The sequence below is a fragment of the Biomphalaria glabrata genome, chromosome 4 (genome assembly GCF_947242115.1).
Source record: "Biomphalaria glabrata chromosome 4, xgBioGlab47.1, whole genome shotgun sequence".
Lineage (NCBI taxonomy): Eukaryota > Metazoa > Mollusca > Gastropoda > Planorbidae > Biomphalaria > Biomphalaria glabrata.
In genome coordinates, this window is record NC_074714.1 from 36,787,824 (window position 1) to 36,815,334 (window position 27,511).

The following is a 27,511-nucleotide window of genomic DNA, read 5'->3' on the forward strand; positions in this document are numbered from 1 at the left end:
TGAAAAGCCAAAGTTTAGGAAACATTTTGAAATGAATAGAAAAATAAGTGAAACATAAAAATGCTTATATTGAGTGAAATTGCATCAATTATGTTCAATCATGTTATTAATTTCTAATAGATGTAGACTAACAATAATAAATCTGTGTGCTGGAAATTTGTTTATAAATTGTTTTTGATTAGCGCGATTTTCATTCTTATAGGTCCAATCATAATCACTTTTGCTGTCAATTTGAGGAAGGGGGGGGGGGGGGGGCAGGGGTATCTGGTTTCCATGCTGCCATTTGAAAAGGTTATTAAAAAGAAAATTTGCTCGAGTCTGAATTCGAACTCGAGGTCTCGAGCCTCCATAATGGAAGGCCGACTTGTTAGCCACGCATCTATTCAAATACTAATAAAAATAAAAAGGTTTTATAGACTAAAAAAGTCTTAGTTTAAATTTTTAGCGAACGACCTAATTCTCTACCAAAGTTTATCTCTTTCCTTAGCTTAGAACATTTTCTACATAGAAGAAAATTAATTAGTTTCGATTTTTGATCGATTCATTGGTACATTTTTTTATTGATTCATACTGTTATGACTTTTCCATGCGCACCACCATCCAGGCTAGTGCAGAGATGCGCACTTCTAGTAACCAGACTAGAACAGGATGTTAACATTAGGAGTAAACGATTTCCGCCCAAGTAGAGAGCCAATATGGAGATGCTGTGCTCAAGGCAGATGCCCCTTTGTGTTTGTCATGTCTCGTTGAGTTGCCTCCCTTCAGTTATTACAATTGGTGTCAGAAATGGGATTATAGGCAACTCAACGAGAGGAGGTAGGCTTTGATTACAATGACATATTTGAAGCTATTACATCAGCTCTCAATTAAAGAGATAAGACAAGAGCTTCGGGACCGAGGTTTAAAATCCTTCGGTAGCAGGGAAACGCTCACGGCTCGTCTGAGGCAAGCTCTGATCAATGAAGAAGAAGATCCGGAGACCTAAACATTTGAACTTGGGATTGTTGAGTTCATTGGCAAGATCCAGGACTTTTTGGATGCATTTGATGAACAACTGAACATGAACAGCAACATAATGTTGAACAAAGTTGATGAAAGTGTATTGCAAGTAGAAGGCCAAATAGACCAAAGTGATAAAATTGTGTCGCAAGCAAAAGAAGGAATAAACTCGTTAGGGAAGGAGCAGTTACCTGGTCAGGACTGTGGCTGCACAAACAGTGGTGATGGAGGCGCTGGGGATTGGAGCGCTGTCTGTGACTGTGTTGTGGGCAAGTCTGGCGGGGATGACTTTCATGGCGAGAAACGTGACAACGATTGCTGCGGCGATCTCAATGGGATATACAGAATTAAAAGAAAAGAAACAAATGAAGAAACTAGAGAAGTCTGTTATGAGCCTGAAACTTTTGTTCCTGGTATACCTGCAACGAGCCAGACAGATCAAGACAACGTTGGGTCTGCGTCCAAGCTCGCTGCTATGGACCTTAAAGACCTCTGTTTATCTGTCAGTACCTTTGATGAGAACTCAAACCATGAAAGCCTCAAGACGTTTTCTGATTCCTTGGATGTCGTCGGGTGAAATTGCGAATACGGGCCCCAACAATGTCCGAGGCAGAAACAACGAATTTGACTTTGGCGGCGGCATAAGAGAGAACTCCGTACTTGGCAACTGCATCCAGGCGATTGACATGAACTGTATATGCGGCGTCCTGCGGGAACAGTGCCCATGCCAAGAAACCCAACTACAAGACCTAAACTTGACAGAAATGTGTACTTCTGCCCACATCAGTGAAAGGGACTTGAACGGTGGTGACTTAATCCCAGCGAAACCTGATGTAGTGGTGGATGAACATTACAAGGATGCTTCATGGGCATACCTTACAGATGAAGCTGAGAAAGACTATGTGCTTGAAACCATGGCTAGCTGTGGGCCTACAACTGTGTCACGACACGTCCATGGAAAAGGTCCGCTGACTCAGCGTCTTAGAACAACAACCCTGGAATCTACGGTGATCGCCAAAACATCCATTTGTGTTACGTGTCTGGCAACCCTGACCTCCACTAACTCTCCATGTGTCAGCTGGCTGGCATCAGCGACTATCGTCATGAGGTCGAAGCAGCGACCACGATATTGAATAATTGTGTAAAGTTTCAAATAGCTCAGAGAATGAGAAAATAGAGAACTAACGTGTACAAGATTCCACTCAGAACGACACAGCGAGTTGGTACAAGCTTTGTAATAACCAATCTCACTAACGGTGGATTGTTTTTTTTTGTTTATGATCTGGACTGTCGCTCTATGGTCTCGATGGTCCCGGTTCGATACCTGCCCGGTGGCCGCCGCCATCCCTAACCGTCCTACGGGAGGTTTGTTCTAGGATGTAATAATCCACAGAACATCTGAAACATATTTAACAGACTTCATCAAAACTTACAGATGTAGATGTAAACCAAGAGAAGACTACTGTGATTAACTTACGTATGTTAAAAAACGCAAGCTTTAAGTCTATGGCTATATTACAAGATCTTCGGGGCTGCAAAGACCTTCCTTCAGGGAACAGTACCAGGAAAAAGAAAAAGAGGCAGATAGAGAAAGCGATGGGAGGACAACATAAAAGAATGGACGGGCCTGCCATTGAAAGAGGTTCTAAACAAGGCAAAAAGAAAGGGAGGAATGGAGAGAGACGGTCCACGAATCTTGCTTGCTGCCCCAACGGTCCAACAGACTAAGGGATAGCTAAAAGGTAAAAAAAAGTATGTTAATCCATTCTAAACGGAAGCAGTCTCATTTAGGTCGTTGGCATCCACTTCTCTCATAATATTCTTTTTGTTGTTTTGTTTTTGTTTTTTCACGTTATAATACGAACTGTTACATTATAGCAGTGTTTCCCAAACTGTGTTCCGCGAAACCCTAGTGTTCTACCAACTACTTGAATAATTAACTAGTTGGCCACCAAGTGAATTAATCTCTCTACTAAAAAAAAAATAAGCAAGTACTAAATACTCAGAATGCGAAGTGTTTCATTATTAACAAGGTTACAAAGATAGTTTGTGTTGAAACACAAACTCAAAATAGGGCCCCCGAAGTGGTCCACCCAGGCAGGTAAAAAGGCAGGTTTCAATATTGTCAGAAAGAATATCACAATAAAATTATATCAAGGCAAATGACCGAGAAGAATGGAAAAAGAAGGTTGACATCCTGTGTGGTGCCCCAGACCAAGGGATAGGTGAAAGTTAATGTGAAGTTAGATTTGAGCTTGGCCTAATTGATGTCTTATAATGGGTATCTAATTGATCTAATTGTTTTGTAAAGGGTCAATCTCTTATTTATTCAAAGCCTCGAGAGATACAGATTACATTTCCCTATTATGTAAACATTCTGCATTTCATGCGATAATAGTTTCTGAGATCTAAAGGGGACGGACGGACGTACAGAGGGACAGAGAGGCCACACAAAACTAAAAGCGTCTTTTCCACTTTCGGGGGCCGCTAAAAAAGGAAAACGTTTAAGAATCACTGCATTTTAGGATCAACATTCTATGACATCACAGTTTGAATTTGACTCGGAGCTAACTTACATGAGTAGGTGTCCCATATGGTCAACTCGCCACGCATCCGTAAATCACAGTCCACAAACTTCTCGAACAGGATCCTGGTGGTCAGAATCAGTAGAAAAATCAAGTCACCGATAGCCAGGGCAGTCAAATAGCAGTTGCAGGAGTTGATCATACACTTTCGGGTTAGGACGGTCAAGGTCAGCAGAATCCCGCAAACACCGATCCCGATGATCATAGGCTCTAAGATGTTTTTGATGAAATCCTCGGGCATCTAGGAAATACATAGGCCTATATGTTGTTTGTTTAGGGCATCTAGGAAATACATAGGTCTATATGTTGTTTGTTTAGGGCATCTAGGAAATACATAGGTCTATATGTTGTTTGTTTAGGGCATCTAGGAAATACATATGCCTATATGTTGTTTGTTTAGGGCATCTAGGAAATACATAGGTCTATATGTTGTTTGTTTAGGGCATCTAGGAAATACATAGGTCTATATGTTGTTTGTTTAGGGCATCTAGGAAATACATAGGTCTATATGTTGTTTGTTTAGGGCATCTAGGAAATACATATGCCTATATGTTGTTTGCTAAAGGCATCTAGGAAATACATAGGCCTATATATTGTTTGTTTAGGGCATCTAGGAAATACATAGGCCTAAATGTTGTTTGTTAAGGGCATCTAGGAAATACATAGGCCTATATATCTTTTGTTTTTGATAACACTTATTTAGTTTGTAGCAAAATTCCTTTAAATGTTATTAGTTCTAGACTCGTAGGTATCTATTGATAAGCAGCTAAACTAACATTTTACAACCTTGCGGCCCCTTTTGTTATTAGACCCGAAAAACAAAGCTAGTCATACATTCATCTTAAGCTTTGAAGTGTTAATGCAAAATGACAGACACTGAAATTTTAAAGGGGAAATATTTAGTAGGAAAGATTTGTGGAACAAAAAAAGACATTAAAATTATTTATTAGTTTGTAAAGCGGGTCCCATTTCATTGTTCTTAAGTTTTGGTCCAATATATTGAATGTAGCGAAATCCCTGTAAAATGTAAAATGCTACCATAACTGTTAAAAACAGTGCCAAAAGACCCTATTGGATTGACAAAGCCAACTGACCTTTAGAGATTGACAACTGACATTAAACCACACTTCACTGGTGATATTCACCCCAACTACGGAGAACAAATCCTCCTCCTCCTCACTGAAAACCGAGACCCCATCTTTGGCCAAGGCAGCCGTTGGCCCAATAGCGACGCCGGAAGTTTTAATGTCCGGGCTTATGGGTTCTGAGTTCTGTGTAGCGTTAAACCATGTCCCGTTCATGACTTGTGTTTAAGTAACCAGAACGGAATGTTATTGGCTCCTTGTTGTCTTTCGTTTCTTGTTCAATTTCTATCTAGAGAAGTGAGGACTCTCAATCGAAGGGGAGTCCCATGTGTTTAAACACATTGGCCTGGTGTTTATAACGTAACGCTCTATGCTGTGAGTTGCATTTCGAAGTTTTCTTTAAACATTGCACACATAAACCTATATGGACAGAAAAAAAATATTTACAATCAAAATTATAAACTCATTTCAATGTTTCTATATGCCACCTCTCTCTCTCTCTCTCTCTCTCTCTCTCTCTGTTGCCTTAGATACTAACTTATTAAAATGTGGGAGGACAAAATTGCCAAAATAAAATATTTTTTGAGGATTTTGTAATCTTTACAAAGAAGGGGCTGGTGGTTGATGAGGCTGTGAAGTCAAACCAGACAACTAGATATTACCTTAGTAGCAAAACTGGTTTGTTCAACAGCTCTACAGCTTCAAGAGTCGCCCTACCAACTCAAACTTACACGCCCTTCACTTTTCTTTTGTTTTAAGAGAACACAGCAAACATTAAACACTAGCGCAGGAGAGTTCTACATCTAGAACTATAATACACAGTAAAACAAAGAACAATTAGAAAAACATTTTAAAATACATTTAAAAAAATAACAAGCTTATATTAAGTGTAGTTGCATCAAATAGTTTGGATCAATCATGTAATTAAATTTGTAACAGTTCTAGACCAACAATAAAAAATATGTGCCATTAGAAATATTTTTACCAATTGTTTTGATTAGTGCCATTTCATGCCTTTAGCTTTCTCACTACGCTATGACACTATCACTTGTCTAGAAACATAGAGATAGGGGTAAGGGAGACAGAAAGAGGTATCTGAGTGAATATTAACCATCATCGTTTTTTAAATGCTTTTATAGAAAGTTGAACGACCTGGAGTCGAGCTCGAGTGCTCTGTTGTTAGTTTCAAACTTGAAAGCAAAGTGTAAAGGGAACTTATTCATCTTATACCATCACATCATTAAAGTACAATTTCTTTCCCTTATTCGATACGAAACAAAATAGTTAATTACCAATAGTTAAAACTAACAAATTGGTTAATTTTTTTTTTATTCTTGTTTTGTTAGGTAAAAAGAAATAAGTATGCAAATTTTCAGCTTGTTACGAGATTGGGTGTGGGATAAATAACGTGTACAAACGTTGTACCCGACAGACAGACAGACAGACAGACACAGTGGTTTGATATAAGTTTTGCACATTTCTAAAAATCAAACATAATTTGACCAAGAAATATGTAAGTGACCAAATTTTGTAATAATTGTCTTCCGTAAGCCCTATTCGTCACAGTAATTCATTAATCCAAATGATATATGCTCTCTAAAATAACATTAGATGTTGACAAATGGCTGATACATTTGAATTTCTAATCACTATATCTTGTTAGAATTTCATTAGTGAAGTCGTAAGTCTGACATTTCAAGACAAAAGACCGTTTTAATAAACCAAATGTTTCCAACATTTAAAGAGACAGTAGCTGGGTATGTGTGTGTGAAGTTTATTCTCTTTTGTTATATGTGGTATTGGTTCTGTCTGGGACCTCACTTCTGGTCCAGAGGTCATCTGTTATCTCTGAACGTTGGAGTCCAGCCCCAATGGGGCCCCCGAGTCTTTGATCAAATAGCTATTACATGCGTACCCTTGCACTGACATCATCATTAAATGTCTGCTCAAAGCTGAACCTCGAGATTTTAAAGTGGAATTTGACGTGTCGGGTTTGGTCTGAGAAGGTCGATTGATTCCTGTTAGAATGGATGGACCATTGACTTATGTTACAACAATTGTCACTTAACTATACAACAATTGTCCCTTAACTACATTACAATACTGGGACCATGCTATTATTAATAATAGTATTATACATGCTACAAAGATTAATCTTAGAATAGATGACACAATGATTTATCTAGTTACACAATGATTTATCTAGGAATTGATGAAACAATGATTTATCTTAGAATAAATTATTAGAATAGATGGCACAAGGATTTATCTTAAAATACGCGACACAATTAGAAAATATGATATTGATTAATCTAGGAATAGATGAAACGCTTATTCATATTAGAAACCGTAATGCTTTGTATGGTCTGATAATGTTTGCGCTGTAATTTATATAGGAATAGATGACTCAATTATTCATCTTAGAAAAGGTGGAACACACAAAGATTTACGTTAGAATACATGGACCATTTCTTTATGCCCAAATAAACGAGCCGTTCCTTAATGATAGAAATGTTAGTCAATTAGGACTCGTGTTCTTTCAGCACTGCAACACAAACATGTGTTTTTGTTTAAAGCGATTTCGTGCTGTTAACTTTCTCAATGCGCTATGATCCTATCACTTGTCTGGATTAGTAAGGAAAAGGTGGGAGGGGAATAAAGGATGAATCTCGTGAATATTACCGTGATCGCTTTTTTAATGCATTTATAAAAAAAAATAAAGTAAATAGTTGAACAACCTGGATTCGAACTCGATGGCTATAGCCGCCTCAGGGAACTAATTCAATTAAAACCGCCACATCTGTCAAGAACAATTTCTTTCCCTTGTTCGATATACTAAACAAAAAAATATTACCAATACTTAATGAACTAGATCTAATTGGTTAATTTTTTAAAATTGATTTTTGTTTTGTCCGATACAAGAAATGGTTGTGCAGAATTTTAACTTGATGCAGGATTGAGTTTGGGAAAATTAACGTGTACGAAATTGTACCAGACAGACAAAGTAACAAAGTGAGGTGATAAAAGCTTTGCAAAAATATCTTCCAAATAGTCTCATTCATTCGGTTGACACACATGCATTGTTCTATATACCAAAAATACGTAGAAACTCTGTTTCATTTTCGAGAGTTTAAAACAACAAAAGTGAATCTGATCGGTAAAACAGTTTAAGTTTAAAAGAAACATATCCACCCACGTGCGAATTGTGTCACAACAGGTCAAGTTTACAAGAAACATTACTCACAAACTGATTGTAATATTTTCCATGTAAAAAAGCAAACTTTTTTTCTTCATTTCCACCCACCCCATACACACACACACACACACACTTTTGAAATAACAGAGCTCAGAAATGTAGTTTGAACTCAGACAAACAAAACAGTATTAATCAGAACAGAAAACAAGTGAAAGAAAAAGGCGAAATGTTTCCGATGAACACAAAATTTAAGGCGAGAACCGGAAGTAAAACAAAACTTTTGTTTCATGCTTTCACTTTATTTTTAGCATAGCGCGTGAGTTACAGCCACGTGCTGGAGAAGGAAGAACATTATGTCCATTCAAATTTCAGGGCAGTACTTGATTCTGTAATCAACCTGATAATGTCAAACATCTGGCAACCTTCCTTCCTACCTTTTTTGAAATGTAATTTTGCATCATTTTTTAGAAATCTCCAAATAAAAGTTAAGATTATATTAGTGTATTCACCCATCAAACAGAAGTTTAATTCTACAAGGCGTTTTTTTTCTTCTTGTTCTTACAAAGTTGAAGTCGAATAAAGTCAATCCGTCCTCTTTTAAATACGCCATACAAATACATTGCACACTAAGGTGGACAAAGAAAGTTTGTGTTGAAGTCGTGGGTGTACTCGACATGGACCTCTCCCATTTTGTTGTTAACTTATACTCGACATGGACCCCTCCCATTTTGTTGTTAACTTATACTCGACATGGACCCCTCCCATTTTGTTAACTTATACTCGACATGGACCTCTCCCATTTTGTTGTTAACTTATACTCGACATGGACCTCTCCCATTTTGTTGTTAACTTATACTCGACATGGACCCCTCCCATTTTGTTAACTTATACTCGTCATGGACCCCTCCCATTTTGTTAACTTATACTCGACATGGACCTCTCCCATTTTGTTGTTAACTTATACTCGACATGACCTCTCCCATTTTGTTGTTAACTTATACTCGACATGGACCCCTGCCATTTTGTTGTTAACTTATACTCGACATGGACCCCTCCCATTTTGTTGTTAACTTATACTCGACATGGACCTCTCCCATTTTGTTGTTAACTTATACTCGACATGGACCTCTCCCATTTTGTTGTTAACTTATACTCGACATGGACCCCTCCCATTTTGTTAACTTATACTCGACATGGACCTCTCCCATTTTGTTGTTAACTTATACTCGACATGACCTCTCCCATTTTGTTGTTAACTTATACTCGACATGGACCCCTGCCATTTTGTTGTTAACTTATACTCGACATGGACCCCTCCCATTTTGTTGTTAACTTATACTCGACATGGACCTCTCCCATTTTGTTGTTAACTTATACTCGACATGGACCTCTCCCATTTTGTTGTTAACTTATACTCGACATGGACCCCTCCCATTTTGTTAACTTATACTCGACATGGACCCCTCCCATTTTGTTAACTTATACTCGACATGGACCTCTCCCATTTTGTTGTTAACTTATACTCGACATGGACCCCTCCCATTTTGTTAACTTATACTCGTCATGGACCCCTCCCATTTTGTTGTTAACTTATACTCGACATGGACCTCTCCCATTTTGTTAACTTATACTCGACATGGACCTCTCCCATTTTGTTAACTTATACTCGACATGGACCCCTCCCATTTTGTTAACTTATACTCGACATGGACCCCTCCCATTTTGTTGTTAACTTATACTCGACATGGACCCCTCCCATTTTGTTGTTAACTTATACTCGTCATGGACCCCTCCCATTTTGTTGTTAACTTATACTCGACATGGACCCCTCCCATTTTGTTGTTAACTTATACTCGTCATGGACCTCTCCCATTTTGTTGTTAACTTATACTCGACATGGACCCCTCCCATTTTGTTAACTTATACTCGACATGGACCTCTCCCATTTTGTTGTTAACTTATACTCGACATGGACCTCTCCCATTTTGTTGTTAACTTATACTCGACATGGACCCCTCCCATTTTGTTAACTTATACTCGTCATGGACCCCTCCCATTTTGTTAACTTATACTCGACATGGACCTCTCCCATTTTGTTGTTAACTTATACTCGACATGACCTCTCCCATTTTGTTGTTAACTTATACTCGACATGGACCCCTGCCATTTTGTTGTTAACTTATACTCGACATGGACCCCTCCCATTTTGTTGTTAACTTATACTCGACATGGACCCCTCCCATTTTGTTGTTAACTTATACTCGACATGGACCCCTCCCATTTTGTTGTTAACTTATACTCGTCATGGACCCCTCCCATTTTGTTGTTAACTTATACTCGTCATGGACCCCTCCCATTTTGTTAACTTATACTCGACATGGACCCCTCCCATTTTGTTAACTTATACTCGACTTGGACCCCTCCCATTTTGTTAACTTATACTCGACATGGACCCCTCCCATTTTGTTGTTAACTTATACTCGACATGGACCCCTCCCATTTTGTTAACTTATACTCGACATGGACCCCTCCCATTTTTAGGCTTAATTATAACAATATAAAGGATTTTGAGTTTGTGTTTCCACACAGACTGTCTTTGTTGGCGAAATAACGTGTATAATTATCAAAGGAGACAGATTTAGCCATATCTGTGAATAGTAAATATTTAATTTCAAGTGTTGGTATCACACAATAGAAATAATAACCACTAATCAATTCACTAAATGTTTTTTTTTATTGTCTTCTCCACTGAATAATTGTGTACAAAGTTTTAATTTGACCAATAATGAGGGGAGGGGGGAAACGTGTTAAAATTGTTTACAAGACAGACAGAGTTGATATGACCTTTGTAGCAACAACGCAACTTCTCCTTCCAGAAGTACCTGAACAGATGTTCTCTATTACCTAATCATCCTGTTGTGTGACTGTCTTTTTCTGACCCCTACACAACCGAGATAGACAAGGACAGGGCCCACAATATGTCAACAAAACCAGCGCCCGTTAAATTCTGGCGGACATTACGTTAATGAAATCAACTTTCTCACCACTAATGGACTCCTCCATCTTGTTATACAACAAGCTTTGCCAGCCGTCGCTAATGGATTCAGGACGTCCCCGTGGACTGAATGGTCTATATTCTATTAATGTTCATATGATGACCTAAGATAAGAGATAGTGAACACAAACATACTCACACATAAATAAAAACCTTACACATAAGCGAAAGTCATGCCAGGGAGCTTCGACTAAAATTCCATCCTGTCAACTAAAAAAAAAAGATAAGATAATAAGATCTTTGAGATGAACTGATCAATGTTCATAACGCGCTATTATTGCAATGTTCATTGTTCATAATAAAGATGTTCATGATGTACTCTTATAATGAACTACTGCGACACTTCTCACTTTCTGTAAAGTAACTAATTAGAAATAGTCGATATAAATCTATATTTAGTTTCATCCGATCTAGATATTGAACTGTTTTATATCTCAAGCTCAACAATTCCTCCTTTATGATCTATGAAGACGGTTTTATTTCTCATCCTCTATTTCTTGTAGTTCTCTTTCCCTGTGAACTTGACTGAATCAGATTCTTTGAAACAGTCCAGCTCATCAGTTCTACATAAGACAGTGTTCAACTCCTTACTGGACCATTGGGGAGTCACGTGACTTCGGTAGGACCATTGGAGAGTCACGTGACTTCGGTAACTCTCGCTTGTTACGTGTTCAAAATAAAAAGAAAAAAAATAATTTTGCAATGATTTTATTTTGAACAAGTTTAAAGCTCATACCAAAGTTTTCGCAGTGTAACCAGTTAGTGTTTTTTTTTTTTTTTTGGTCAAAGAATAAATATAAATTGTCAAATTTCTATTAAAATCATTAAAGCCGTTTTCCAAATCTCTGACGTGTATCAGCCCAGAGCCTACGAAGAGTTTGCAAGCTAATAGGAGGGATTATTTAGAAACAGAAATCAATTTATTCAGGGATTTAATAGTGTGATCACTTCTTAGAATTGTTTCACTTGTAAAATACTAATTAAATTAAATCTGGCTGACTCTTATTCCTCTAGAAGAAAAAAACATTTGGAAAAAAAATAATTTTTTTTAGTTCAGTGCTCTATCACTGCGTTTTGCAAGGTACACGATAATATGAAAAAAACGACTTATTAATAGTTGTTCTAAATTTTGTCCAGCTTGTATACATACTAAATAGATTTTTTCTCTTTAAAAAAAAGTAAACATTTTATTTTGTAATTGTAGTAGATAGAAAAACAGAACTTAATTAACTTAGCAATACAAATGTAAAAAAAATAAATTTTGACAAAATTCTAAAACCGTTTACATAAATGTTTTAAAATGTGGTAAGTAGTGATCTCCCCTACAAAAGAGTCTCCCGCGGTTTTTACTATTAGTAGTGATTAGTTGTAAAAGTGGTGTATTTTTATGAAAAAACTGTTTGCATAAATCATTTTAAAAATTAGACTTTTCGCTTTCAAAAAAGAAAAAAGTAGTCATTGCATCAGAACTTTAAATGGTCTAAAATATTGCCGGATTTTCACTATCTTTTTGAGTTTACGAGATCCAAAAGGGACTGATGGACAGACGGACGGACATTCCACACAAAACTAATAGCGCCTTTTCCCCTTTCTAGGGCAGCTAAAAATCGACGAATACCGAAACTAGGCAAAATTGAGTTCTCATCATTTGAAGAATAAAATAAGTCTCTGCGGCTTATGTGACAAGTGCTGAGACAGATTTACAACTGCAACTGATGGACTTACAAAACCAGACATACCTGCTTGACAAACTTTGAGTGATGCAGACAATTGATTGCTACCCTGTGTTACCTGTAGAAACTTTTCCCAATCTTTGAAAACAAGCTTCAAACATGACTGCGATGTTTAAAACCACTCCCATGTATTAATGGGAATACATATTTTCAGTGATGAAAGGGGTGAGACCTACATTTCGTTATCGCCACACGGACAAACGTTTTAGATTCAGTGCTTTGACATGGTGTCTTATCTAAGCAGCTGAATATTTAAAAGCTGGCTTGGGATAGCTGAAACATTCCATTAATTTATGTAGAAAGTCAGAGAGATCTATGGGTCTCCAATAAAACTATTAAAATTGGATTATTGTCTATTTCTTTTTTTTTTTTGTTTTTGGGGGGTTCTTTTCGTTGATGTTCTAGAATGAAGGCTGCGAGATCATTTATGTAAAGCCTCGTTCTAGTGACCCTTTGTGAATGTTAGGCCATATCATAGCGACCTTGACATGATGAGACACTTAGGGTATGTCAATCTGTGTTGGAATGAGTTTGAGTGTAAGGGAGATAGAGAGAGTGTGTGTGTGTATGTGCGTGTGTGTATGTGTGTCCGAGCCTAACTGCGTGATCTTTCTTTAATCTTGCTCTTTAAATCACGGAACTTTTGTTTTCTTCACGTAACTGTCAGCTCAATGATCACGTGGTATGAGCCCATGCCATTAGACTTTCAACTAGCAAAAAGAAAGACCTCGGGCATCTAGCACCAGTTTAAAATAGGGACATTTATACGTTCTGAAATCAGCCACCTAATCTGTCATGAAATGTGTCTGCCCAGAACAATGTCTAACAATGACAACCTGGCATCTAGACGCCCATGTGCCTGTTATTTATCCAAGAAGAGCGTGATCTAACATAAAACAATGCATTTCATATTTAACCCAATACATTTCTTCTTTTTGGCCATTAATTTATATGCAAGGCTGGCCAACGGTCAGAAATCATATATTTGATAGATTTTCTCTTCTACTTGATAAAAGATGGAGATTTGTGTTCGTTTGATATAAAGTTGACATTCCTTCATTATTAACTCAATTACCCCCAACCCCTTTCCCCGTATTTTTTTTCAAAAACAGACTTTTTTAACTTATTTAATTGTTACATTTCTTGGACAACTATAAACGAGGGTGTCTTGCGACCGGCCATGTCCAACTAATGCTAGGGACCCATTTAAGCTGGGTAGGATCATAAAAATCCCAAGACTCTGCATGCCAAGTCTTTACCGAGATCTAGCCCTCGATTTAGAAGACAAGCGCTTTACAACACAGCCACCATGCCTCCTTCTGTTTTTTAGAAGGATGACCACCATCCGTAAAAAATAAATGTTCCCCTTTTGTTCTTTGATTTACGTTTTAATCTCATAGTTTTTAGTACTACAAATGTATCTACACTAGTCTCCCTTGTTCTGAATAATCACTCCGCTTTTTCATTTTCAAGATCAATGGCAATCCTACATGGCACCGTTCCAGGTGAATGATAGAAATCGAAAAAGGAAATCTTTAAAAGACTCATTCAAAATGTGAGATTTTCATACCTGGCGAATAAACTTTAAATAGCTAGCCTTTTGGTGTATCCGGTGTACGAAAGACCGGAAGTGTTGACGAGCTATATTTGTTTTTTAAACATGTGAATGAGAATAGCTGTGTGCACTCTTTAGCACGGCTGAATCAGCGTTTCTCTACCTTTTGTATGCCACACTAATTTCGGAATATAGGGAGAGTAGTAGAATTTCAATCTAATGTTTAAAACACACAGTATGGGAAACTAGCTAGCGGTAGTAAAGGAGATTTTATACAAAATTACCGTCCGAGTCTTTTTTTTTTCATTGGCAACAATGAAGCGTCCTTGACATTACTTCGTTGATGGTGAAAAGATAGCAAAGAAAAAAGTCGAAGTGAAATTATAAGAGCCAAAGATCCCCACAAATTACGGGGGGGGGGGGGAAGTGAAGGAAGTGACGTCACATCTATGGCGCCCCTGTTTGAAAGTTCAGAAAAATAGAAACTTAGATGTTAGAATGAAATGACAAAACAAAAACAGGAAATAGGTTTACACAACATATACTCAGACACATCGATCAATATCAGGAAATGTTCATGTCTTGTTCAATGTATTTGGAAAACTCATTATTTTGGAATCTTTTGTAAAGAGTAATAATCATTTCAGCTGATTTTCGCCTCTTTCTCTATAAAAGAATGACATTCATTAAAAGGCTCTGCCGAGGTAACTGTATTCTTTAGAGTTTTGTGTGCAAGATAAAAAAAGAAATGTGTGCCCTAAGGCTGGTACAGCATCGCAATGTATGGGTATACTTTATATCTCAACTTGAAGTCTAATAGATGAGAGGTAGGTGCGGTATTAACTAATTATGTAAGCAAGATTTGGTCACATGACACTTTTACACACGCACACATTTCCTTGTGACAAAAAGAGTAGCTACATAGGGGATAAAGGTCTCGTCCCATTTGGTAGACAAAGTGAAAGTCACTTTATGAATGACGACAGTCATCCAGTCATTGATTGAAGACTTTCTGCATGCTGTCTGGTAGATTTAAAGATAGTAATTAAAACAAACACGGAGGCTTTGAAGTAATAAAAATATTGTATGGAATTAAGTCCATATCATGTATTTCTGTCAAATTAGACAAAATGATATAACTTCAAATGTTTCAAAAGTTTCAGGTTTCAATCAATAAAATTTCACTCTAGTTGGAACAGTCTTTGCTAAAACAAACAAAAGTACCAGACAGATCAGTGTGTACTATTAATATAGTTATTTGTACTTGGCCTACAAGATAGTTCGATTTTTTAAATAATATATACATTTCATCACAGAAGAATTAGAATACTTCATATACTAATAAAGTAACTTCTTTGAGTATAATGTTTTTTTATTACACGCTCATTCAATGTAAAACACATGAAAAACAAACAAAAGTTGTGTAGACATTTTTATGAAACAACAACCAAAAATATAAAGTAATAAACTCAAATCTTAAGTTTAAACAAATGATCAATATAGTATAGCTATAAGATCAGATAGTGCACACCCCTCTCTCCACATACTCCCACATTAGCACACACTCACACACTAACACACACACACACACATACATCCCCATGGCTCAATAATGATTCCTAAAGATCTTTGTCTACTTTAGTATTCTGGGAGCTGAGGTAAACCTTGAAAGCAAACACACAAACACACACACACTCTCTCTCTCTCTCTCACTCACAATACTAATATTAAAATCGAAAGCCGCAAATAGGATTCGGGTCAATGTTCTTGTAGCATGTTGTCGTGGAATGTCGTGAATGAACAGCAGTCAACACGGAAGCCAGTTAAAATGAAAGGAAGAAGAGGCGGGGATTATGTCGTAATTTTAGCTCTAGAGGCCATTATTGACAAAACATTACAAAGAACTCAAATGAACTATTAAACATTACAATGTTTACAATGATAACATGTGGCCATCTCAACGACCAACGCTAGACAGTAGTCAGATCAATAAGCTGCTTTCAGTGCCTGTAGTTAGATTACTTAAAGACAGTGAAACTTTTTTAAAATAACATTTTCTACCTTTTATTATCTTATCTTTTTATTGATAAGTCTTTTCTAATTCCTAGTATCTGATTGCGTTTTCTTCATGAGCTCAAAAAAATTGAAAAACACAAAAACATAACCTGGGTGAACACAGATCTCGAAAACGGCTCTAAAAATTTTCTAGAGGATTTACAGCTTATGAATATCTTTGGGAAAAGAATGTCCCACACAGGGAAAACTCTGGGCTGGCAATTTAATTTTTCAAAAAAATAATCTTCTTAAAATTAAACTTGCTCTGGAAGTCTAGACAAACTATTTCTAACCATATTTTGAACCCACATACGTCAGCGGATATTCCCACATGCACTCATTAGACGTTCAGGAACATTTTGCCCACTGTCTTCTGTGGTCTGGATCTAAAGATCTATCAAATAATCAAACTAGAATTTTCTATACCATATACCTAGATCCAGTATTCTAGTCTAAACAACGACTATGCCTGGCCTGGATCTGTTTCATCAAACTATAATTTTATATACTCAGAGTAGATTTATACATGAGCTTAACAAATCTTTTTTTTTTTCGTGAAAGGGCAGGGGGGGGGGGGCTGGGATTGAAGCCAGGTAAAAAATGTTTTATTTGTTTGTATCTATCTTTTATTAGTTATTAAGAGCAAAGTAACTGATTTTTTAAACAGCATCACATTTATTTGTAAACTTTCTTCAATAGTCTTAAATATGACCACACATTTTTATTCAACAAACAACTTGTTGATCTTATTGTAAAGAAATACAAATAATATAAGCCAAGAATATTTGCAATTCAATATGTTACTGAGCTTTTCATGAGCAACCCATCTTTTGACCTATGTGTACCCATTTTAAAATATTTTAACGCTGAGAACCTTCGTCCCCCCTCCCCACCCATGCAACTCGCATCTATGTGCTGAGAGGACAGATCAAATAATTTGGTTTCCTGGTTGTTAATTTTAATCTGAGATGCTCTTCCACGTCTAACAGTCTGCTTCTTTTTTTTTTTTTTTTACTTAAAATCTACTAATGCTGAAAAAAAACTATTTCACATAAATATGAAGTTGGAAAAAACAAGACGCATTTCAGAACTTTTTCTGTTAAAACTGGATACACAGGTTGCAGATAGGAGAGAGTTAAAATGCCTGGCGATCCTCACCTTTTTTAAACCACATTTGGGGAAATGAACTATATAGTATCATTATATGACACGAAGTGCGCACCACAGTTCATCACTCCGCATGGCGAAGCTTTAAGGCAATTCTCTGACATTTTCATTGGTACATCAAAAACTGTAAATCCTTGATTGTTGGGCTTCATTTTTTACACTGTATGATTTTGCATATTGTGCTAAAAGTAAAATGTATTATATTCATTACCTTTTTTGAAATTTAGTTTTAGATGTATAATAATACCGATTATGAGTTCGTATAAATATAAATTACATAATATTAAAGAATGTGAATAAAAAAGATGACTAATTTATTTAAATTGATGAACAGAACATAATAAATGGGTAATTAAATAAAACAAAACATCATTGTTAATGAAGTGCAACGCCAAAGTCTTCCCCTACCCCTGGGGGTACGCTTACCTCATTTTGGGAGACACTGTTTTAGAGTTTTGACCAGTCTGACACCAGTTTCAAAACTAAGACGCCAATCTGGCAACATTATTTTCTGAACATCGAACCAGTGACCATATTTAATCTCGTAATGACACGGCTGGGAGCTTTGTTGCAAATCCAAGTTGCTTTAAAAATGGCAATTATAGTTTTTGAAAGAAACAATTTTTTTTTTAAATACACATTTGTTCCAAACGCTGATAAAAAATAATTGCGTTAATTATTTACCAAAACTCCTGTCCAACTTTTTAGTTTTGTTTCCTTGCCAGAAAGCAGACGACTTAATGACTTATTCTTTGACTGGAGGCAATATGTTGTTCCTATCAACTATCTAGTGTCTCATCAGATGTTCTTGTTTTTTTTTGTATTTCGAGTGTATCAAAATAGGTTTGAATTCTTTGTATAATAATTATGTTTTAATAGATATCTCATTTAACTATAATTAGTTCTGATACTATTTACAAATAAAGAGTTTCACTTTTTACAAAGCTAATATTAACTCACTCTGTTCGGTCAAATGTTTGAACACTTTACTTCGCGACTTTAAGTTCTAAGATCAAGTTGAAACTTTACACAATTATTCATTGTTCCTAGCAAAACATGAACCAATAAAAGAATTAAACAATTAAATAAAAGTAATTAATTAATTTTGTTTGATATAAAAAAGGGAAATGATCTTTCTCTAGTGAGAGATATGGCTGTAAATCTAAAGTTCTTACATAAGCTTTTTTTAAAATTTAAAACAATAAATATTTTGCTTGTAATTGGTTCTGTTCATAACACCCAAGGACTCGGGAAAAAAAAACCTACAAATTATTTTATATTTTTCTGACTTGGCCATTATTGAAACATAGAGTAAAGTACCTCTTTTACACCTAGCAATATGTATCGCAGCCGGTTATTTATTAATGGTTATTTGTTTCACTGGCGGACGGTTTATGAGGGTGTCATGTGGCCAACACAACGACCAACTGACTTTACTTTCCCCAACTACTGTCAGGTACCTATTAGAGTTGGGTGGACTCAGGAACGTCCTTAAAATATCGAAATTCAAAATCCCAGACTTCAACTAAATTCGAACTCGAGGCCCCTCGGAAGCCAAGCGCTTCACCACTCAGCCACCACCCCCTTTCAAAACATGAAATAACTTATTGATGTTACATCAGCCCTGTATCGTTTCTATAGGACAATTTATAAATTATTACGCACAAGAAATGTGAATAAAAAATCATGACAAAACTTTACAGTTTCCACCAAAATGTTAATCCCATTCTTCGCCTTCACCTATCATTGGATTTGATGTACCGTGGGGACACCACATATAATCTGTCAACCGTATTTCTTCACTCCTCTCTGTCTATTGCCCTGACTAGATTCTCTTTCAATTTCAGGACCGTCCATTCTTCGATATTGCCTCCCATCGCTTTTTCCGTCTGCCTCTTCATGTCACTGGTACTCCCCTCCCCCTGGCAGTATATTATTTGGCTTGTATATTTACACCCCCCCCCCTTTTAAAAAAAAAAGAAATCCATGGACAACGAACATCATTATGGATGATGAAATAATGTCTAGACATCAGTGACAAGAACATCAAAATAATTGAAATGAGATCCTTTTTACTTGGTTTTGACCTAACAAAATAGCGTCGACAAAAGAGCGCGAAATTTCCAGATAAAATAGCGCATGATAAAATTGTGTAGTGCATACCCGAATGTGTATAAAAGTACCGTATTTTTGTAAGTGTAGATCTTGGAAACATTTTTTGTTGAGGTCTCTATCGTTTTTAATATTAGGCCTGTTAGATCTAGAAGTATGCCATAGTTGCAGAGAAAGTATGTATTTTAAAATGTCCTTTATTACAAATGTTTAAAATTCATAACTTGCTATAATAGTAAATTCACAACACTTAACATGAAGCTTAAAGCTTATTGACTGACCCCGCGTTTGTCTTCCCTTGTATTTATAACCTCTCTAAAATTAGCTTCCCCAAAAGATCCAGAATCTTCTATTGAGAAGATCAATGCTTATTTTAAACACCCCTGGCTACTTTAAGCTTTATTATAAGCCTCTTGTACAGTAAATGTAATTAGACCTACTTTTTGTGTAATGAAAACAACGACGTTTACTACAAAGCTTACACAAACTCACTCGGTCTGTCTGTCTGTCTGTCTGGTAAAAATTTTGAACATGTTTTTTTCTCCCATTTCTCATTCTCAGATCAAGTTAAAACGTTTCACAGTTATTCAATAAACCTGAGAAGGCATGAGTCCATTTTTAAAAAATTACACAATTCGTTAATTAATAGCTCGTGATTTATTATTTTGTTTGTTTTTTAAATAAGTGGAATAAATGCTACTTAATGAGAGATGTGGATATATTTATATATGTGTGTGTGTGTGTTTGGTCCCCTTATTACGTTTACAGTCAAAGACCGCATCACAAACCAAGAGATTAGAGAAAAAAAAAACGCAAGCAAAATATCTATGGCCATATTACAGGATCCTCGGGGCTCGCAAAGACCTTCTTTCAAGGAACAGTACCAGGAAAAAGAAGAAGAGGCAGACAGACAAAGCGATGGGAGGACAACATAAAAGAATGGACGGGCCTGCCATTGAAGGAGGTTCTAACTAAGGCAAAGGACAGAGATGATTGATGAATCTTGCATGGTGCCCCAACAAATTACGTTTTGGCACGTTTTCTCTCTCACTTTCCACTCTCGGATCAAGTTCAAAGTTTTGGTGAATTATTCCTAGTCGATAACATTACAACAATCAATCAAACATTAAACCAATTAGTTCATTATTTAGTAATAAATAATTATTTTTGTTTTATATAGCAGAAAGGGAGATAAACCCCGTAATTGTCAGATAAATGGCAGTACTTAGCGGTTCCTTCCTTTAGATGAGCTTTGTTTTTAAAAAGTATTCCTTTTTTTCTATTGATTGTTATTTCATGTTATTATTATGGATAATAATTAAAAAATTATTTCGTCATCAACACTTACAGTACAGCAATGTACTGAACATAAAGTGGCCAGTAATCAATTCCTTGGACAACAATACAATAAATATAAATAGAAAAAAAGATTTGAAGTTTCTGTATTCTACGAACATTTAGTTTATGGAGCAGGAGGTGAAAAGATAATGTATTTTTTGTTAAAGTCACTAAATCTTTATTGGGCACACTAACAATTTGATTTCACCCATTTTGAAATCATGTATTCAGCACTAGACGACAAGAAACTGAAGATCGTCGACTTATTTGTCGGGAGGTTTATCATTCACCAGCTATCTCGCTTTTTGCTTTGATGTTTACATAGCAATGTAACAAGCCACACACACACACACACACAAAATATCATCTTTGTAGATTAGAAGGAGAGAAGAAAGCATGCGAACATTTCCGACATGAGAGGCTGCAGACTAGTTCAAGCAATCAAACCAATCCTTTGGAAAAGGGACACAGAAGGAGGGGAGGGGACAGAAAAGCGGTAAAAAAAAGGGGGCTGAGGGCTGATCATTGCATCAAAGCCAATGCAAAAGTGTAGTGTAACATTCTGAAGATTATCAAAGGTTAATCATTACGAATGATTCGTTCAACATCGACGGGGCACTGGAGGACGTAAAAGTTGAATTAATCAGAAAATCTTCGCCAAGACACGGCACTGACGGCACCAGAAGCAAATGTGAACAATCCACTCTGTCTAGCATTAGATACTATATGACTTCCACCTAGTTGTTTCAGCTTCTAAACATTTGTTGCTCTAATGAAGTTATTTTGATTAAATGTCTATTAATTAAAACACGATCTCTTATGACGTATGAAGACAATGATTCTTTTCAATATTTGTCAGGAGTAAAATTTTCTATACTGTTCCAAATTTGAGTTTATTAAAAGTATTAATTAGTGTATTACCAAATACCAATTACCACAGACCTAAGAGGAATTCTCATAAATGGGGTATCTTGTTCATAGATCTAAACGGGATTTTCATCAATGGAGCATCTGATTCATCTGATGTATAGAATGTGGAAGTACTGAAAAGCCATGGATTTCAAAAAGCATATAAATAATTTTCATCCACATTTTTGCACTGAGGAATTACATTTTTAATCTTTTCCGCTCGTAGAACCAAACAATTTGAATGTCTTAGTTTGCGTCAGAGATCTTTCGATCAATCGTCTTTGACACTGCTCCAGTTATTTTCTTCGCTTTTTTCGCCTTTCTTCAGGTTTCATGATATTTTCCCAACATATATCTATTAGTAGTATTACACCACCATTGCTTGTTCCCAAGTTATATATTGTTTAGTTTGGCATGGGCCCCTTTCCCGTTTTTTTTATTACTCATAACAATATAATAATATAAAGTTAAACGCTTGTTATGTGTGTGTATTTCTATGGTAACGTTGGAAGAGGTTAGCGATTGGTTGTGAATGATGCAAAGTAAGTAGCCTTGTCGTTAGCGGTCTTAGGTAGGACAGACAGCTCCAGAACAGTGAGACTGATTATTGACATGAGTTAAATTGGGTTTAGAATTCCATTTTATATTATCACTAAAGTCTACTCTATTTATTGGCTTTCATCACAAGTTGAGTTTGTCTCTATAATAATAAAACGTTCTACTTTGTTTGGTTCACAAAAGAAGCTCTTCAAGTGATTTCAAGTCTTACAACTTCGGATATATTACGACTGCAGCGGTTTAGTTGTCTACCAGCAGTTTGGTGATACACGTCAACGGCCGTCAACAACAACGCCCCCCCCATACATTCCATCAGCCAAGTACTTCTAGTATCTATTACGTTGAATTTTTTTTTTTTTTGTGTTTTTTGCCTAGGCCCTTTTTTCTGAGTATATCCTGCCAATGCCCACATACTACTTTGGCCGTACGCCCACACCTTTATTTTGCTAACACTTTTTATAAAACTGCCCACATATAGATTGAATTATTACAATAAATTGTGCGAAAAATGCATTATTACCAATTATTTTAAAAATATATAAAAGCTATCGGAGTGATATAATGTTATTTATATCAGAGGAAATATCGTATAAATAGTATAGTGCTTACAAAGAAAATCTTGTACTTTTCAAATTGAGACTTTAAAAAAAATTTGTTAGGTCGAAATTGCGACTAAAGAATCGTGTATAGTAAATTTAACCACTGCGGTTTCAATCACGAGTTGTCATAGATCCATGGTAAGATATGAAAGGTTAAATGTTCTTAATTTTTCGTCCACTGAAATTGGGAGAATCAAACAGGACACTTCTAAATAGAATATACATTCGATATCGTTAACTCTTCTCATTGTTTCCCTTATTGCACGTTCAATGCTCAATAAATCTAAACCAGATCTTAAAACTCGAAATGTAAAAATGGCGCAGATTACTGTGATTAAGTTTAAAAATTCCACACACACACATATTTCATTTAAAAAACAATGTGAACTAATTAATTTTATTCTTTGCAAAATTGTTTTCTCTATGATAGAAATATTTTAAAATGTTTTATTTAATTATAAATGTTTCTATTTTGAGTAACGCGTTTGGGAACAAAAATGAATAAGCTAAATACGACACTATCATTTAATAATTAGTATCTAATTATAAATGCAAGGGCATTTTTAATAAACAATGTAGGTCCACGATGAATTCTGAGCTTTTGTACTTTGTTTGACTTCCTGTTTACAAAGAACAAATAGATTTAATAGCCTAAAACAATCAGGGAATGGTTAGGTTTGGTTTGAGCGAAATCCGTTTTATTTAAACAAGATTTTTTTTTCAAATACAGATTCCTAATATTTAACAAAACAGATTCCTAATACTTAACAAAACAGATTCCTAATACTTAACAAAACAGATTCCTAATACTTAACAAAACAGATCCATGACATTGATAGGATTTCTGGCGTTTTCTTTGTATAATTGGATTCAATGTGACACATGGATTTTTCTCTCGAGTGAAGTTGTAGCTGAATCTCTGCCGTGTATAGAGCGTAAGGTACATATGCATTTCTCAAACTGTGAGGCGTGTTGCCCTAGGGCCGCGACGTACTCTCAAGGGGGAGCAATGTTCTGAATAAAAGGGGGGGGGCGTATTTTCATTGCACTTTAAAACCATGCTTGACTATTAGTTTCAACTATTGTAAGAACTAAGAGACGTCGTTTCATCTCTTTAGGTTTGTTTGTCTAATGTTCTAATCTCGACTCAAAACGTTTTGGACTTTTCCACCATTGTGATTCTCCTCGACTCCCATGTGTTAACAATGGTCATAATACTTCCACACTTGTACCTCATTATTCTGACGACGTTTGCATGTCAAAGAAAGAAAAAAGGCCGCAACAAGACGTCTTACTTAACACAAGACGTCTTACATAAAACATGACGTCTTACTTAACACGACAACGATCTTATTTCGAGCACGTTCCTTAGAGCGAGACCAACTGTTCTAGAAGGCCTCGACACTGACCTGCGACCTCAGATTGCCATAGCAGACAGTGATAACTGTTCTGTCCAAATGTTGTTCTACGGTGTTCCAGCAAATATTTTGGCAAGCATCTTTTAAAATAGACCTCGATCTACAAACATTTTTCTTTTTTAGAATAAGGGGAGGGTAGGATCAATGATCGATAATACGTTATTGATATTTCCCTTGTCAGTTCAATAAGTTGTCAGGTCAATAAATTGTCAGGTCAATAAAATTGTCAGAAATCGTGATCAAAATACTTTTAACATTCTAGATTTGTTTCATGTTTTTTTTTTTAAATTACCTTTTATTGTATTTCTTGTTCTTGTTTTTCTATTTGGTTTTACTGGAATAGTGAGTTCATGGATGCAACTTATGCGTGGAGTAAAGTAAAATATACTAAGTGAAAGATTTGATTCAAATAGATCATTACTTTAAGGTTAAGCAATTGATAGCACAATCGAAATAAAGTGTTGACCCCATAAGATTTACATTTCTCCCTACTCACTCCCTCCTGCGAGATGACGTCACTTCACATTGGAAATGCATCGTGCTTAGTTGACTTTCTTTCAGTCACTAACTAGCCATTGGTCAACTAGAACTTTGGTCAACTAGAACATTGGTCAACTAGAACATTGATCAACTAGAACATTGATCAACTAGAACTTTGGTCAACTAGAACATTGGTCAACTAGAACATTGGTCAACTAGAACATTGGTCAACTAGTGGTCAACTAGAACATTGGTCAACTAGAACATTGATCAACTAGAACTTTGGTCAACTAGAACTTTGGTCAACTAGAACATTGGTCAACTAGAACATTGATCAACTAGAACATTGGTCAACTAGAACATTGATCAACTAGAACATTGGTCAACTAGAACATTGGTCAACTAGAACATTGGTCAACTAGACCATTGATCAACTAGTGGTCAACTAGAACATTGGTCAACTAGAACATTGGTCAACTAGTGGTCAACTAGAACATTGGTCAACTAGAACATTGGTCAACTAGAACATTGGTCAACTAGAACATTGGTCAACTAGAACATTGGTCAACTAGAACATTGGTCAGCTAGAACAAGTAAGACTTTAGAAGCAAACATGAATGAAATATTAGCTGCTGGTTCTTAATCTCATGAGATTCCAGCTTTCGCCTTATGTGGAAACTTGCAGTACTAGAGCTGTTAGACTAACAGCATAAGCACGAGCTGGACTCCCAATAGCCCACCCCCACACCTCCAGCGGTTTGCCTTGGTGTTTTGTGAGCAACCATTTTCAGTGCTGTTTCCAACAAAAGCCGCCATGAAGTTCGACCAGTGGACGGAGGGAAGGGCATAAGCAACGATCTGAGCATTGCCACACCACAGTATGTCTCTCATCTTCCCGCTGCTTGCGGGTTACAAGGTACAGCAACAAACTTAGACCAGAACATCGTTAATGTTTCTTTAGGGTTGACTTCAAAAGCTTTTCCTTTGTTTGGGTCGCAAGGCAGCTGAGGTTTGGATTCCAAGAGTTGATTTTTTTTTCTAGTTAGGTGGCTACACTACGTTAACGAGCTCCTCTGGGAAACGCTCTTGGAAGCATTTTTCTAGGCAGTGGGGGCTTAGAACTACTACCACTTTCAGAAACAACAAAAAAACCTAAGAATAGTTTATTATACATCTGTTCTTCTGCACTTGTAGAGTGAAAATTAACACTTCTGTTACAAGTCAGACTAAAGAGATGGTCTTAATGACAACGCAAACACGTTTAGAACAGTTCGACAATTCGTATACCTCCGATGTATATGTATGCTTCTAAAAATAGAATGCCTTTTCCATGAAAATTTCAATTTAAGTCAGACCTAACCAACAGTGAGCAACAGAAATGAGAGAGCTGTCGATGCTAACACATCGAGGCTACATTTCAAAATCGTCTGCTTCAATCATGTCCAGAGTTGCGAGGTCATAAGGTCAGCGCAAGAGACTTGATAGATTGGCCAACGTGGTAGTCTGGCTAGACAACGGGACATTGACAGGAAGTCGACTGTAGGCGGGTGGTTACAGGCCAGATAGCTGACAGTAATGAACGATGAACAGGTGACCAGCTCAGAACTGACCAAACATTCGACTATTTGTTCTATACACAACAGAAACATTGTTTCAAATCAAGAACTCGTGTATTTACACAAAATTAAAATGAGCTACTCAGTACTTGGTCAGACTCTATCACCGCCACTCATTGATCAGGGAACATGAAATGCACCAAGATACCTGTGTGTAGTCGCTGAATGAACTCTTTATGTTGTCTGTTGTATTTATGTGTATTTTTCTGTTGTGTTGTCTTTATATGAGAAACGAGTCCTTGTAATCACAACAAATTTCCGTAAGGATCAATAAAGCAGTCTTAGTCTTAGTCTTAGTAAGATATTAAAATACGAAGCGAGACGATTTTGGCGCAAAATGTCGCGTACTGATTAAAATAAGTGTCCGAGTGAATCGTTCGTTTTTAACACCATGACAAAAAAGAATGATACTTGTATATAGAAACTGGTTGTTAAATATACATTGATTACTTGTCTTTAAACATATAAACGGCTTTTGTTTTTTACAAAGCTTATATTAATTCACTACGTCTGTCTGTCTGTCTGTCTGTCTGTCTGGTACACATTTTCAACGTATTTATCTCCCTCTTCCCATTCTCGGATCAGTTTGAAAGTTTGCACAATTATTTATATTCAATAACAATACACGAATCAATTAAAAATAATTATTTAGATGATCAATTAGTGGTAGTTAAATAATCTCATTATATAGAGAGTTATACCTTGCAACATTGATAGATATAAATAGAGAGAGGATACGTTTTGAAAAAATGTTTTTATTTTTCATTTCTGCTGTGCCATGCACTTATGTGTGAACCTAGAGCCTCGTTTTAAAGGATCGTCCTATCCATGTGTAAATACACTCTCATGCTGGCTACCATTAAAAAGACGCTCACAGTTTGGTCCACACTGCCAAAGAAAGAATCTAGAACCATAAATGAAAGTTAAATAAATTTGACGGGACACACCAATAGCTAAATATTGTCCTCACTTCGGTTCCCCCTCCCCCCCCCCTCAAAAAAAAATTGAAATAAAATTGTGTATGTCAAGGAAAAACAAACAAAGAAGAATT

At 36.3% G+C, this 27,511-nt stretch overlaps 1 protein-coding gene across 3 annotated transcripts in view; it reads right to left on the reverse strand.

The window, feature by feature from the left end:
• Positions 1-27,511, reverse strand: part of LOC106054052 (thyrotropin-releasing hormone receptor-like) — a 121,406-nt gene that overhangs the window by 15,749 nt on the left and 78,146 nt on the right. For all 3 annotated transcript variants that reach the window (XM_056027868.1, XM_056027869.1, XM_056027867.1), the window contains exons 2-3: positions 4,679-5,089; positions 3,576-3,825 (exon numbers count right to left, since the gene is read on the reverse strand). In XM_056027868.1, coding sequence (XP_055883843.1) covers positions 3,576-3,825; positions 4,679-4,885 — 457 coding nt within the window. In that variant the 5' untranslated portion in view covers positions 4,886-5,089. The remainder of the gene's footprint in view (positions 1-3,575; positions 3,826-4,678; positions 5,090-27,511) is intronic.